Below are 16,575 nucleotides of genomic sequence, written 5' to 3'. Positions count from 1 at the left end.
CACGCAAAACTCTGCTGCTACCCCTGGATAAACAAACTACATCCATTGTTTCCATAATGCTGGTTTTCTTCTCCTTACATCCAAAAACACACTTCTTCTTTTGTGTCATTGTTGATATAAAACAAAGCTGTGGCTTGAAGTGATGCCTGTAAATTGGCCTGTGACTCGGCTCTGGCTCTCCCGCTGATTGACACGAGGGCGTGGTTTTCTCGGGAGAAATGCCATTAAAAAGAAGTGATACGTATAGCTTACCCCTGAAACGTCAGCAGTTCCTGTAATCGAAAAAAAACTTGTACGAACCCTGGCGAAGTGCACTCGGCACAGAAATACTCTGTAACATGTCCAACTGCTTTTTTGACACTTTGCCTAACATAAGGAAACAACATGAAATACTGTTGAACAGCCATTGCAGCTCTCTCTTTTGAGAGTCAATTTTAAAGGTTAAAAGTTTGGTTCTCTCTCTCTCTGTAGATGACAGAACTGGCTCGTTCACAGATAACAGGAGCATTGAGTGTTCCTGGGCCCTCCACAACTCTCTATGACCAGCAAAGACAGCACAACCACAGCTCAAAACAGCTTCAGCCACACCCCCACACAGACAGGTTACCATCTCACCTGACTCATTTGTCCTTTGTCTTGCATACTGATGCCTGCTTATTTTCATCTTAAGACCCAGATACTTTAATAAATAACCAGAGAAAAAAAAACTAGTAGTGCTTATATCTGGCACTCTGCGTTGACACTGTTTTGGATCCTTTCCAGCAGCTGGAATAGTGAACCGTCACCAGAGAGAGCAAAGTCAGGGGGCGAGACACCACCAGACAGCCTCTCAGAGTCTATCCCTTCTAGGAGACCCACCATCAGGTACCATCAACTCATGTACACTTAAAGGATTAGTCCATTTTCTAAAAAAAAAAATCCAGATAATTTACTCACCACCATGTCATCCAAAATGTTGATGTCTTTCTTTGTTCAGTCGAGAAGAAATTGTTTTTTGAGGAAAACATTCCAGGATTTTTTTCATTTGAATGGCCTTTAATAGAACCCAACACTTAATACTTAACTCAGGACTTAACAGTTTTTTTCAACTTAGTTTTAAATTACTCTAAACGAGGCATAAGGGTCTTATCTAGCGAAACGATTGTCATTTTTGACAAGAAAAATAAAAAATATGCACTTTTAAACCACAACTTCTCGTCTATCTCCGGTCCTGAAAAGCACCATGGCGCCCTCTCGCAATACGTCAAGAGGTCACAGAGGACGAACGCGAAACTACGCCCCAGTGTTTAAAAGTGTGGCGAAAGAGGACCGTTCCGACGTTGTTGTATGTGGAATGATACTAATTAATGTCTTTGTGTCAGTTTATTGTTTAAAATGGTCCAAAATGTGCGTTTCATTTATGTAAGGCGTGACTTTTCTACGTCACTACGCATTTACGTGATGTCGCGCTGGCGCTTTTCAGGACCGGAGATAGACGAGAAGTTGTGGTTTAAAAGTGAATATTTTTCTTGTCAAAAAGGACAATCGTTTCGCTAGATAAGACCCTTATGCCTCGCTTGGGATCGTTTAGAGTCCTTTGAAACTCTGTTGAAAAAAACTATTAAGTGTTGTGTTTTATTAAAGTCCATTAAAGAAAAATCCTGGAATGTTTTCCTCAAAAAACTTAATTTCTTCTCGACTGAACAAAGAAAGACATCAACATTTTGGATGACATGGTGGTGAGTAAATTATCTGGAGTTTTTTTTTTTTTTTTAAGAAAATGGACTAATCCTTTAATTCGAGCTGAATTTTCTTTAAGAACACAAATATGGAATGTAGATTGGATATATGGTATACGTTAGACAATTATCAATTTTCACCTTGCTCTTTTTCAGTGGTGGGGGCAGCAGCAGCACCCAGCTGAGTCCATCACATTCTGATCAGAAGGAGAAGTTACAGAAAGACCGGAGCAGCAGTTCGGTGGAGGATCTGGCTCACACAGCTGTTGATGAATCACTGCACTCAGACAGCATACACAGCGTGCTTGAGGAAAAAGGTAAAGCTTGGTATCTTTGAGACGAGTAAAGTGAATGACCTGACCTGACGTAATAGTTGAATTATAAGCTATTTTATAGTTTTTGTTTTGGCCACTAAATGTGTTTCTGTTCTCTCCCATCAGCAGACAGTGCCTCAATCGCCACAGAGTACTCTGCAAAGTTTGAAGACTTCATGACTGAGGATGAGAGAGAGGAAAAGTCTTTCCGCTCTCTTCTGCCCTCTGAGGCCCATCGTCGTGAATCATTGGACAGGAAGCACAGTCCTCACCCTGAGTCTGATGATGACCACAACCAAGACAAAACCAGCCCCAGAGACGGTTCAAAGGTGAGAGATCCTGTCAGCTCTCCTCCTTTGTGTAACTAATAGAGAAGCATTGGGTATCAACTTCATTTCATATCATGACTGGGATTATTTTTTGGATAATTTTGAAAAAGTTCCTCTATTTCATTTAGGCTCATTTACCTTAAAAATAAAATATTAACTGGTGCTATAGCTGACGTCTGCTGTGTTCCTGATTCTGTCCAGTTTTTTTGGTTGTTGAATCTTTATTTGTGCTTATTTGTGCTCATGACTTTGCTCTTGTCTGTTTCCGAAACACGATGTACAGCAGGATGGCAGCATCCCTTTCTCCAGCGGTCAGGACAGCTTTTCCAAGTTCACCATGGACCTGGTGCGGCAGCACATGAAGGAGGAGGAGGTTCGTGCTCAGCACCAGAGTTCACTGCTTCGTCTGCGTCAAAAAGCCCTAAGGGAAAAGACCAACGCTGAGCTGGCATGGCTGGAACATCAGAAAAGGCAGGACAATCATTTACGTTATCACATTCTTACTGTCACATTAGTACCGAACATAATCACATCATATAACTGAATGAGCTCTAGCAATTCAGCTGTAGTTCCTGTAACTCAGTTGAGCATTTTGTTAGCAATGCAAAGAGCATTTTTTTAGCAATGCAAAGTCTGGTTTGATTTCCAGGGAACATACATAAAAAGTATATATATAGATTAAATGCACTGTTAGTTGTTTTAAATCAAAGCATTATTCGGAAGCGCATAGCATTTACTGAAATGACTCTGAAATTAATTTTATTGTATATGCAGGGAAGGCTGCAGAGACGAGCAGAAAATATTAACCAATGATATCATAGCTTAAATTAAATGATGCGATTATTTAAGTGTCTCAGTCCTTCTCATTGAATATTTTCTTTCATTCAGACATGTCACATTACAGAAGTTAAGTACATCGCAAATGCAGTTTTGTTTTGCAGGATTTTGGCAGGATCTTCCAGTGTTGAAACAAACCCATAAACTCTTAAGACAAATATGAGTGTGATGACGTGCCATAATTTATTACTTTACTGTCTGTCATCTCCAGGCGTCTCAGAGATAAAGGAGAAGACGATAAGATGCCACCTCTCCGTAAGAAACAGAGAGGCCTAATAATGAAACTACAGCAGGAACAGGTGATTGTTTTTCAGGCTGAAGCGTTTGCACAATATATGTGGAATTATGGGATTATATTCGAAAGAAAATGCACCAAGTCGGGGGTTTTCAAACTGGGCTCTTTCCGAGATAAATGACCAAACATAAATCGTAAAAATCTACTTTTTGCCAATTATTTGGAAACAATATGCTTTCTTTTATAATAAGAAAATTACTATTTATCCAACCGAGTTTACATATTTTTATAGATAAATAGATACAGTGGGGAAAATAAGTATTTGACACATCAGCATTTTTATCAGTAGGGAGATTTCTAAATTGGCTATTGACACAAAATTTCCACCAGATGTAGCCATCAAGCCAACTATTGAATTTATACAAAGAAATCAGAACATTTAAGTATACAAGTTGAGTCATAATAAATAAAGAGAAATAAAGTGAGGCTTGATGGCTACATCTGGTGGAAATTTTGTGTCAATAGCCCACTTGGAAATCCCCTTACTGATAAAAATGCTGATGTGTCAAATACTTATTTTCCCTGATTCATATTTTGCGTTCATAAAGTTTAAAAAACTCTGCTCTAAGCTACAAATATAATATATACATATATTGTACATATTAATCCCATGCATAGCACATTAACAATTGTTAAAACTGTCTGTGATGATGTTTGTCTCACAGGCAGAGATCAAGCGTCTACAGGAGGCCAATAAAGCAGCAAGGAGAGAGAGACAGCTGCTCCTTAAACAGCAGGAGGAGATTGAAAGAATGAGGCACTCGACCCTCAGGCTGAAAGAGCGACTGAAGACCGCTGGAGAGCCAAACCTGGTCAGTCCTGTGAAGAAGCTTGTCTTTGAGAAATATTAACATTCGTTGAGAAATATTAACATGGTACTTAAAGCTTTTTTAAAAGTGAACTGATCTTTTAACTTATATTTGCAGGAATCACCTGTGTCAGGTGGAGCACAAGAGTCTGGTCCACCCAGCGTCGTAGTGACAGATGCAGAGACACGTAGTCCCTCCCCTTTGTCTGTGTCAGGCAGTGAAACCAGCAGCATCATGGAGAAACTAAAAAAGATGCGCTTTCACATGGATGAGAAGTAAATAAGCACTCATGCACATTTTTTTCTTATCCCTCTTCTGTCCTCGCTAACGTTTCAGTTTTTAAAAGCCAAAATCAGAACATTGATTATATTAACCATACTAAAGATGTGCAAAAGTCCATACAACAGAGGGTTCTTACAGTTTGACCTGCTAATCCTACTAATATCATTTATTAATTTCCTTAAACAATAAGATTTGTCATTTTTAACAGCTGACTGAATTCCATATGAAGAATCGTTGTTTTGAACACAAGCGTGCTCTGTGCAGGAAAATGCCCCTTTCCCTCAACCAATTTAATAATAAATTTCACATCTATGATAGACATACTGTGCCACCAGTAAACAGGAAGTGCCAACCAAATGTATCAGTCAGTAATGACCCTATTGCTATCCTGAAATGGTCCCTTAGTTGTTAAAATGTGCTTCATAACCTCTACGTGATCTCTAAATTCTCTGCTTGTTGTATGTGATCTCATTCGTCTATGTTTAGCCACTCGGGCAAATTTGACAACATGTTATGTTTACCATCATAGCTCGGCAACTGGTGAGAGTGGTGCTATTGTGTAGAAAGTTTTTTTTTAATAGCACTGACACACATTTTTGTGTGAATAAAATTGGTTCACCGAGGGATGGATTTCACGCTTGTCTGATTTAACTAATCACATGCCGAGTTGCGATCATAGCACCGTTCGCACGCTTCTGCTCACTTCTCTCTCTAAAAACACTAACAGCTTGATGATCCCTTTCATCTGCAATTATCCAGTGGTCTGTCCAATAAACTCTTTATCCGGAGTTTCATCCAAAGTGACCTGTAATCCGATTTTAGATAAAATCAAAGATAATGCTTTACATTGTTTTTTGAAATAATTTTTGTGCCAAACTTTTTCATTCAGTGTATTTAATTCAGTTAATGTATTTACCAACAAAAATATGAATCACAAAAGTATTATCTATCACTAAAGGATGTCAGATGTAGCAATGTTAAGAACAATTTAATGTAGAAATGACCAGATCAGATAATAAAAAACATATGTGACCCTGGACCACAAAACCCATCATTATTCGCACAGGTTTATTTATAGCAATATGCAAAAATGCATTGTATGGGTCAAAATTATCAAAAAATGTATGCCAAAAATCATTAGGATATTAAGTAAAGATCATGTTCCATGAAGATAATTTGTACATTTCCTACCATAAATATATCAAAAATGTATTTAAGATTAGTAATATGTGTTGCTAAGGACATTATTTGGACAACTTTAAACGTGATTTTTTTCTCTAAATTTACTTTTTTTGCACCCTTAGATTCCAGATATTCGGAAGTTAAATCTAAGTCAGATAGTGTCTTACCCTATACATCAAAGAAGAGCTTATTTATTAATTTATTCAATTATTGACTCTTATGGTTCTGGTTTTGTGGTCCAGGGACAAATATGATAAATAAAAATATATGTTTTACAAAGAGATTTATTTTTATGACAGTTCAAAATTAGTTTATTATAATAAAAATGCCACAAAACAATCTAAACGGTCTTAAAAATTTACTTTGATTCATATGTGTATTTTTATATATATATTTTTTTTAAATATTGACCTGCACCCGATGGTTTTCACGAGACTTTTTACAGTCTCGAGCAGATAGAGTAAATGTTTAAAGACCATATGCAGATGAAAGGAAAAGCTTGCCTTTTAATAACAGACCCTTAAACTTTTCTGTCTTTGATCATTTCTGAGATGTTTTTTTTATGTACGATGCTCAGTGTTGACTTGTTAAGTTGCAGCATGTGGTTATCTGCTAACGGTCACTGATTGGTTGTTTGCATAGTTAGGAAAACACATTTACTCACTCACTCAATCTCTCTCTTTTTCTTTCTCTCCATATTTGTATGTTTCGTTTGTGTCTTCTTCACACGTTGAACTTTCTCGACCTACTTGTGTCTCTAAATCTGTCCATTTCTGGGTTCACCCTTGTTGATATTTCACTCATCTGACGGTCTGTCGAATCTTCTCTTTCTTCCTGTGTTTTTAGACACTGCTCCCCTGTCCATTATTTCTTCTCTGTCTTTACGGCTCATCACTGGGCCTATCTGTCTGTCTGTCTTCCAAAACTCCACCCCAAATTCCAGCTCTTTATCTACAGCCAATTGGTCAGGTACAGTTACCCACAATCCCCCTCTACTACTCCTAACCCTTTCATGGCACCTATTTCCCATGGAGCATGCTTTTGTTCATCCACTGCTACAGCTGGGATGGTTGGGAATGTTTGGTGGGGTTACATTTTGGAAAAGTGGAATGCGATGAGCAATAAATGAATACAAACCAGCTACACCATGTTGAAATGAGATGATTCTTTGGCTTAAGCTACTTAATTAATTATTACCTCTGAAACTGGGAATTATTATTTTATTAGTTTATTCTGCATGAAATGTTTAACTAAATGTTGTGGTTTTGGAGATTTCCCTTGTAAAAATGTGCTAATGGTCACGATTACTATAAATCCAAAAGCCAAAGATCACACTCATTTGAATTATGGTGGATTAAATGTTTTTTTTTTGGAGGGGGTATTTTGTCTTTTGTCTCTATGTGGTGTGATCCTTTCAAATCTGGTCTCACCTAGTGGTCAGTTTTGATTAAATGTACCATCTTACAAAACAACGTTCAGGTCGTATTTCACCTCAAATTCCGAAGATAAAAATATCAAGGCTGTATTTCATTTGTCTTTTTGCAAAATCAATTTTTTTCCTTTGGAATTTGGAGTGAAACAATTCATCCATGCACCACACACATAGAAGAGTCCCCGTTTAATCCGTCCTAGGACTTGGTGTTGTGGTGAGTGGAGACGTAGAGGAATATCTCACGTTAGACAGGCCGGGCAGACTGATGTATCGTACGTCCCTGAATAATGCTAGTTTAGGACTTCTTCATCTGCCCAATGGCCACAGTAAATCTTAACTCCAGCCCCTGATTAAATAAGTGTAGCCCGTGATGAGCTAATGAGTATATATGACTGAAGCAACATAATAGAATTTATGGTTCGATGAAGATGGCTGTTGTATTCACAAGGCAAGACAATTGCTTTTAGATAAAGCCATCTGTTTTTCTCTAACATGTTTTTAATGATCTTAAACCTCAATAAAAAGCCAGGCGAGTTTGATCAACCATACCAAAGCCAGGATGCATGAAGGCCATTTATTTTTCGTAGAAAAAACTGGCTTCAGTGAAGGACAATTGGCACAGTTTGCAAAAAGTAGTACTATAAAAATCATTGTAACATTAAAAATGTTAACTAGTTCGTTTTCAGCTTAAAGGGAAACTCCACTTTTTTAAAAAATATGCTCATTTTCCAGCTCCCCTAGAGTTAAACATTTGATTTTTTTTTCTGTTTAGGAATCCATTCAATCGATCTTCGGGTCTGGCGCTACCACTTTTAGCATAGCTTAGCACAATCCATTGAACCTGATTAGACCATTTAGCATCGCACTAAAAAATAAGTGTTTCTATATTTTTCCTATTTAAAACTTGACTCTTCTGTAGTTACATCGTGTACTAAGACTCACGGAAAAATTTAGATTTTTGAAAAAAGTTGTGATTTTTCTAGGCAGATAAAAATTATCGTAATAATCAAGGACTTTGCTGCCGTAAGATGGCTGCAGCAGGCGCAATGATATTACGCAGCAGCCGAAAATAGTCCCCTGCTATTGAAAGATACTAGAAAATTGCAACTTTTAATTTTCTGTTGATCTTAGCACATAATGTAACTACAGAAGAGTCAAGTTTTAAATGGAAAGAATATTGAAACTCTTTGGTTATTTTAAGGGCTGGGTTTCGATTCAGATGTTCCAGATCGATTCGATTTCAATTCACAAGCTATCGGCTCGATTCCGATTCTCGATTAAATTTTCGATTGCGGTTCTCAGGTAGGTTTTTATACTCGATTCTCGATTCAACTCAATGAATATAGATTTAATACACATACTATATTAATAAAAAAAAGTGAACAGCAGTTTACAAGTGGGTAATTAATAAAAAGAAATTAACTCTTTCACCGCCAGCGTTTTTAAAAAAAGTTGCCAGCCAGCGCCAGCGTTTTTCATGATTTTCACCAAAGTTTAATGCCTTCTTAAAATGTTCTTCTTTAAATATATAAACATACAATATACCAAATGAAAGAACAGACCCTCTGCTTTCAAACAAACAAAAAACGTTTCATCCTACATTCAGTGGTTCTTTTGCAATCAGCTTTTGAATATGGGTAGGTTTCTGCAAAAACACCACATTTTGAGCAAAAAGCAGAGATAATTCCATTTTTGTGACGGACTATTCATAGAGATCCCATTCAGAGCGATTTTTAAAACAGACACGGACATGCAGCCGCTTGCCATAGGGCAATACTTCCGGTTTTAAAAAGTTGCAGAAATCCACCTGGTGGATAATAGCGGTATTGCGGAAAGACGGAAAATCTCGTCATTGGCGGGGAAGCGTTTTCTCTTAATTGACGAGATATCTCGTCAATGGCGGGGAAAGAGTTAAAAGCCACAACACATCTTGCTTGCGAAATCTAAAATGCTTCCATTCCTCCTTTCAATGTTTGCAGAAATAAATATGAAAAAAAAATCGATTCTGCTCTTTGAGAATCGATTTTTAATCGACCACGTTTAAAAAAAAAAGATAAATCGAAAAATCGATTCAATGGATTATGCTTAGCTATGCTAAAAGTGGTAGAGCCAAACCCGGCAATCGTCTGAATGGATTCCAAAATGGTAAGAATCAAATGTTTAACTCTAGGAGAGCTGGAAAATGAGCATATTTTCAAAAAGTGGAGTGTTCCTTTAAAGGGATAGTCAAACAATAAATATTCTGTCATGATTTACTCACCTTAAAGTTATGTATTTCTTTGTTTTGCTGAATACAATTCAAGATATTTTAAAGAATGTTTGTAACCCTGCAGATCTTGGGCACCATTGACTTTCATTGTAGAAATAAACAATGCTATGGATGTAAAGGGTGCCCCAGATCTGTTTGGTTATAAAAACAAAATGTATCTGTGTTTAGCAGAACAAAGAAATGTATAAATGTTTGGAACAACTTAAGGGATGAACTATCCCTTTAATGCTCTTCATTAGCATATCAGATAATATTGCCTTGTATCTATATCACAAATCCACATTTGATTTATACTCAAATCCTGGAAGATTTATTTTTATTGACCGCAAAATAGCTTTAAAAACAAGCTCTCCATTTATAGAGACAAAAGCATAACATTGTTTGTCAAACCCTGGGTTGGCTTGAGTGTTAATCACCCATTAGCTGGTTTAAATGCATGAGTTTTACCCTGAATAAAGACACAAGAGGGCCTTTTGCCGGTTTTCCCCCATTAAAATGATTGTGTGTTTCCATGTGGAGCCATGCTTATTTTGTAAAAGCATGATTTGGATTGTGTGTGAGTATATATGAGTGCTATTGTGAGTGTGATACGGGTTCACCGTCTTGGAAGTGAGACTAACTGGGTGAATAAGAAAGGTTGCTTTGCCTGCTTTTTGTGGTGGTGCATCTCTAAAGTGTCACTTTGCTTTAAACAAAGTCTTGTTCTCCCTTTCTCTACCCGCTCTCTCTCTCCCTTATTCTGCGTGCTGTCTTTCTCGCTTCCTCTCTCTCCTGCAGGTTTCTAACAAAGAGAGAGCAACAGTTGATGCAAAGGCGCAAACATGCGGAGGAACTCTTGGAGTGGCGGCAGCGTTTGGATGCAGAGGAGGCAGAAGTGCGACGTATGGAGAAACAGGCCCTGGCGGCATGGGAAAAACAGCAGCAGCCGCGCATTAAAATGGCTTTGCAGCAGCAGCTGCGCAGCCGGGAAAGCGAGCGTAGTAAGACCAGTAGTAGACAGGAGTCGTCCAGAGGACAAGGTGAAGAAAAACACTAAATAAGATGGTGTGAAAGAGAAGTGATACTAATATGTAGTAGATTATGTATTGAACCAATACATCTAACTATGCATGTGTGCCTCTGTATGTAAGGTCCCACAGAGGCAGTCAGTGAAGACGACTCCCCTGCATTGTCCATATCCAGCGTGCACACAGATCTGTCTGTTCCCGAGCAGCTGGCCAGCCCTTCTTCAGACGGGCCTGCCTCTGAGCTCCCCTCTCCACATCCGACCAGCAGCCCTGCCCCAGAAACCCTCTACTCTCCTGAGTCTCACACTACAAATGGCAAACAGGTGAGAATTAAGCTAGCCTGAAGACCCTGAACATAATGTGTATCAGGTCATAAATGTGTATTTAGAGCAAATGTATGATTCCTACTTGATCAACTGGGTCACAATGGTCAGCTGATTGTCAGCCATTGGCTAATATGGAGAGTAGGAACTTGTATGCCTCTTACAAGAACTCCAAAGTTGTGTTTGTGTCCGTCATTGTGTTTTTTTTTTAGTTTGATGATTTATAGCTCTGATTGGTGAATGTGATATGCATGTCCTGACCTTGGATCACTCTTACTGTGTGTGTATTTGTGTGTTGGCAGTCACCTCCAGGGAAAGTCAACCTCAGCTCTGTTCGACATCAAGACAGTAGTCAGGCTGGCACTGTCGCTGGCACCAGCGGAAGCAGCAGTAGAATGCAGGTGTACTCTGGCTTTAAGACTAGCGACCCTCACACCGGTGACCCCCATTCAGCCACTCCATCCGGTAAGCTCCTTACTTTGGTAGTAGGCTGCTTCCAAAAAGATTTTTACATTTATCTACATTTGCTAGATAACTCTTAGAAAAGGGCTGTATTTTGCGACATTTGGCAAAGTAATTTGATCATAAATTTTAGTATTTCAACTTTTTGAAAGGAGGGATTTTAAGTTTATTGATTGATTGTAAGGTTATTGATTCCTAATATTTTTTCAAACTAAATGTTTTCAGCAATTCTGTTTGTTTTATTCATGCAAAAAGGCCAAAATTATTGTTCTTACTGTGCAATCTACACAGTTATTTTTTAATCGCAAGGTTTATTTATTTGGCACATTCAGTCCCTTTCATCTTTTGGTGAGGTGTATGCATAAGAAAAGTAACACTGTGCCAGCAAAGTATAATGCTCTGTGTTAAGCGCTGTTTGCACTTCTCGGGCTCAAAGCGCTTAGTCATGTTAGAAAAGCACAGATGTGTCTATCTTCCCTTAAACTGATTCATGTATGAAAGATGATGTTGTGCTACTCATCTACACTGCAAAAAATGACTTTCTTACTTATTTTTGTCTTGTTTTCAGTAGAAATATCTAAAAATAATAATAGCAGTTTTTAGACAAATAAAATATAAAATTTAAGTGAATTTGTGCTTAAAACAAGCAAAATATCTGCCAATGTGGGGTGAGAAAATGTTACTTGAATTAAGTGTTTAAGAAAAAATAAATCTTTTTTTCACAAATTTTTTTCTCACCCCATTGGCAGATAATTTTGCTTGTTTTAAGGACAATTTCACTTAAATTGTATATCATTTGTCTTAAAACTAGACTTATTTACTAAGGTCATTTTGCTCATCAAGAAAAAGCATCTTAATTTAAAGTCGCAATGAAATTGAAATGAAGAACTATATATATTTTTTTAATATTGTGGTATTATTAACAAATGACTTATTTGTGAGCTTCATTATTTTTTTTAAATTTGTGTGTCCTTATAATCTTTAATCAAAAATGCAAATCTCCTCCCCTCCTCAAAACGATCTCTCTTCACTTCCGGTCAAAAGTATGGCAGGTGGGCGGGGTCCGGGAGAAGATCGCAGCGATTAGCAATTAGCAACACGACCCAACTTCAAACGATCCAATCAGATCTCGATGGACAAATTCAAATCCAGCCCTGCCTTATTTCATCTCAAAAGCCGTTTCATTCGGATATACGTCACCACGGGGAAAATAAAGCAGTCGCTACTTCCGTTTCATGGCGACTTTAAGAATTTTTTTGATATTTCTACTGAAAACAAGACAAAAATACTAAGTAAGAAAGTCTTTTTTTGCAGTGTATAATGTTTGAGTTGTGTACACCAATGTGCATTTGCCTGCGGCCAGCATATTTTTTTATTGTTTTCAAAGGAAGCAACGCACTTTTCAAAAACGGCAGCAGCCTGCAGGTTTTGTCCACGTTTTTTTTTTCCGCGTTCAGTGCCGAGCACCCAGAGTTTAAGATGTTTTAAATGGGTGTAACACTTAGCTGGTCACTTTTCACTCATTCTTCCAATCACGGTGGAGGAGGGGCAGGACAAATACCACAATGACCAACTAGTACATTATACAACGACTGATAAACAAAACAGAAGTATGATAGGAACCAAAGCACTTACCTAATGAAACGCTGGCAAACGCGCCCACAGTTGGTGTGCGCTGGTGTACACGCCCCCAAAACTGTCACATTTTTAAACTTGTTGTATTGCGTTTAGTCATATGGGGACTATAAAACTCTAATGCTGCCCAAGAATTTGGATACTTAATATTTCTCAAGCAAAATTGTGTAAATTTTTTTGTATTTATTTGTATTGTCTTAGAGACGGCATCAGATCAGAGTGATGTTGAGAGCCGCATTCGTGCCCTCAAGGATGAGCTCCGGAAGAGGAAATCAGTGGTGTACCAGCTGAAGAAGGAGCAGAAGAAGAGAAATAAAGAAAGACTGAAGGCTCAGGAGGCTAGTCTTCTTAAACAACTGGAGGTTAGCAACCTGCAATCTCTGAATTTGTTTTGTATGAAAGTTTATGCAGCCTTTCATAGATTATTTATTAAGTTAAGCCATTCTTTATATAACTGATTACAATGGAAAGGTTTCAGCATGTTCTTGTGTTAATGTCTGAGTCTGTTTGTTCCCCAGTCATACAATGACTTTATTGAGAAGACCAAGGCTGAGTTGAGTAAAGAGCCTGACAGCACTCCAACTACTAAACCCCAAATTAAAACTCCCACGTCAGCAACTGAAAAGCCTCGAATAAAACCTCCTCCGCTTCAGAGGTTAGTCTTGAGATTTAGCTTTGTTTAATTATTTGTACATTCTCCCTCACTTCACTAATGTTTGTTGCACTTGTTTAATCTAACAGACCTGAGACTAGCAAAAACTGGAAGATTGTCACAGAATCCGAGAAATTGGAAAAAGCACCAACAGAGACATCGGTTGAGAAAGGTACAATAACTTTTCTACTGATCGCAATAAAGTAGATCAAATATATACATAATGCATTATATAACATCTGCTTTTGCTTACAGATGACATTGCCACATCAGAACACGAGGACATTACCTCAGATGAAGATCCTCCTACGGTTACCCCAACCCCAGTTACTGGAAGCCCAGAACATATGGATGGTTTGAGGAGCTTGCATAGTCCACAGTTTTTTAGCCACCATTTAGAGGATGCCCCATCTCTGAAGGAGCATTCAGTTAGAATGGGAGCCGGTGACCTCGTCTCAGGAGATGAGAGTTTGGTCGCTAGCCAGAGGTCAGATATAATGGAGGAGCTGGAGTATGTAAAGTCTGAGGTCTCTGATAACGACCATTCTGACCAGCACTCCGATCCTCTGCTCAAACTGGATCTTGGGCTTCAAATACCATCTCTAAAGGATACAGAATTTAAATCTGAAGAGGAAAGGTTGTCTGAGAAGGATGAAGTGGTTGAGGAAAAGCCAGCTTTTCGAGATTCTGCAGATGCTGGAGAGATTTCATCTCCTGTGGAGAAACCAAAAGATCTAGATGGCTTGTTAGTTGAGAAGAGTCCATCAGTTATCGATCGCTCTTGCACCCCTGACTTCATGTTGTCCAGACGGGAGGAATTCTCATCGAAGATCAAAGAAACACCATCACCTTCTGGTGATGGCTACAATGATGACTTTGAGTCTTCAGTTGAATCATCTTTCAAGGAGGATAACTGTGAATCGAAACCTATATCACCTTCTGCCCCAGAGCCAAAGGAGGAGTCTTACAAGTCACCCACGTACAGTAGCGAAGAAGAAGAAGAAATTGAAGAAGAACTAGGTATCAAATCAGGAAGTACTAATGGAAGCTTCCACTCAGAAAGTCACGCAGATCTCCATAGTCTTGGTAAGGTCTCCAAAGAGGATATCTCCGGCTCTTCAAAAGGTCCAACTTCTCCACAGGCCCAAATGCAAACCTTGCCAACTGTGGATGAATTGCCAAGCTTCTGCATTGGAGGCCGGGTTCTAGTGAGTAACATTCAGCTAGGAACTCTGAGGTTCAAGGGACTAACCAACTTTGCCAATGGATTCTGGGCTGGGGTTGAACTGGACAACCCTGAGGGAAGTAACAATGGTACTTATGATGGGGTGGTGTACTTTGAATGTAGGGAAAACCATGGTATATTCGCCCCTCCGGACAAGATCTCTATACTTCCAGAGAAGTTTGAGGCAAGTGCAGATACAGAAGATGAGAATTCTTCATTCGATGACCAATCAAATAAGAAACCCAAATCCTCAGAGAAACAGTTGGAGCATCCTGGGGATGAACACAGCAAACCTTTTGAACACAACATCAAACAGCTTTCCTATGAACAAAGCACCTTTGGTAAATCTCAGCATAACTTAGATTTTAACTGCGATATTATTAACGACCGTGAGACAGGTTCACACACGGTGCCTAATGCTAGAACCACGGACATTGTTCTCGAATTTGAGGATGCATTGGTTGATGTTGTTCCTTTGATGAATCATTTGGATGCAGGTTCATCTAAAAACCAGAAGCAGGAAGAGCAACAAACAGCAGTCATTTTCGACCTGTTGGATGAGGCTGAGAAATCCAGAGTCGATGGTCTTCAGAAATCTACAGACATCACTATCGAGGAAGCCAGTGTAGATACTAGAGATGATTTAAACAAAAGGGCTTTAACTACCCTTGCTGATAAACTGGTGGAAAACTTTTTAAGCGATGCCGTGAAGCAATTCCAAAAGATCAAAAAAGACAAAGAGGAGAAGTTATCAGCTGCTAATCAGCAGAAAAGTGACTTCATCAATGTAGATGATGGACTTAGAAGCAATAACTTCAAATATCAGGATAGGTATGCATCCAACTCGAGGACGGACAGCTTTCGCACCTTCTTTGATGAAGACCAGGAGGAACTTTCATCTCCAGAGCATTGCAACCGACCTGTAAGTAATTGATCTAAATACAGTTACAAACTAAGTCATTTATTGAAAACAAGTCAATGATTACCCAGAAATCTGATAGCATTGCCTAATATGTAATGCCTGTTGACATTTCGAGCACTGTTGACACACATCCAAGGACTGATGTTACCAGGAACATTCTTTTTAGCATGTGGTTTGTTGCAAAGTTCAATCAGCGACACCAAATGTCCTGTCGGCAGGGTCTATAGGTGAAGATGTTAAATCTAAGCATATCTCCTTATGTAAATGTGATAAAAGCTGTAAATAGTTGAGACTGATGAGTATTCTGCCATGTCTCTTCAACAGGAAAGCCCATTCCTGGGTACAGGTGGACAGGAAGAACTCGCTAAACGCCTGGCAGAACTGGAGCTGAGCCGTGAGCTCTTCGATAACTTCGGTGAAGATCAGGACTGGTTCGATGAGGACTTCGGTCTCAGTTCACGAAAACAACAGCAGAAAGAAAAACGCCAACAGCAGGAAGATGGGATTTCTACTTCCTCAAATTTGGGCACAGGGGAGCAAGCCAAAACACCACCCAGGCCTGAGCTTCCCGTGCAGATGAAACCACCAGAGGAGCCTATTATGATTGTTCCTCACACCGTGCAAGAGGTGGAGAAACTGGTCAGCGCTGCTACCTTGGAGATCTGGACAAGCTGCAAGTTGGGCAACGGTAGACCAAGCTTGGCTGGTATACCTAAACCTCAACCATCCAGTAATTTCCTAGGAGAGGATGGCAAAGCCAATGACCAGGAAGCTCAGTGCAAACAAAGCTACAAAATGGCAAGTATTGATCTGTCATTTAGGTTTGTTTATTATTAAACCTGCAGCAGGTTTGGGTAATGTTTTTTTTATTATGATCATTTA

General features: G+C 38.9%; 1 protein-coding gene across 11 annotated transcripts in view; it reads left to right on the top strand.

The window, feature by feature from the left end:
• Positions 1-16,575, top strand: part of cep350 (centrosomal protein 350) — a 55,003-nt gene that overhangs the window by 34,178 nt on the left and 4,250 nt on the right. For 5 of the 11 annotated variants that reach the window (XM_065248436.1, XM_065248438.1, XM_065248433.1 and 2 more), the window contains 17 exons: positions 472-602; positions 763-864; positions 1,875-2,035; positions 2,159-2,361; positions 2,645-2,832; positions 3,410-3,497; positions 4,159-4,305; positions 4,420-4,577; positions 6,613-6,735; positions 10,245-10,486; positions 10,598-10,797; positions 11,100-11,262; positions 13,096-13,256; positions 13,413-13,549; positions 13,636-13,718; positions 13,802-15,693; positions 16,018-16,491. In XM_065248436.1, the coding sequence (XP_065104508.1) occupies positions 472-602; positions 763-864; positions 1,875-2,035; positions 2,159-2,361; positions 2,645-2,832; positions 3,410-3,497; positions 4,159-4,305; positions 4,420-4,577; positions 6,613-6,735; positions 10,245-10,486; positions 10,598-10,797; positions 11,100-11,262; positions 13,096-13,256; positions 13,413-13,549; positions 13,636-13,718; positions 13,802-15,693; positions 16,018-16,491 (4,653 nt within the window). The remainder of the gene's footprint in view (positions 1-471; positions 603-762; positions 865-1,874; positions 2,036-2,158; positions 2,362-2,644; positions 2,833-3,409; positions 3,498-4,158; positions 4,306-4,419; positions 4,578-6,612; positions 6,736-10,244; positions 10,487-10,597; positions 10,798-11,099; positions 11,263-13,095; positions 13,257-13,412; positions 13,550-13,635; positions 13,719-13,801; positions 15,694-16,017; positions 16,492-16,575) is intronic. The other 6 variants (XM_065248441.1, XM_065248435.1, XM_065248437.1 and 3 more) reach the window with 6 other exon arrangements.

This window comes from Paramisgurnus dabryanus, chromosome 11 (genome assembly GCF_030506205.2).
Source record: "Paramisgurnus dabryanus chromosome 11, PD_genome_1.1, whole genome shotgun sequence".
Lineage (NCBI taxonomy): Eukaryota > Metazoa > Chordata > Actinopteri > Cypriniformes > Cobitidae > Paramisgurnus > Paramisgurnus dabryanus.
The sequence above is the reverse complement of the archived record's forward strand: the minus strand, read 5'-3'. Positions and strand labels throughout refer to the sequence as shown.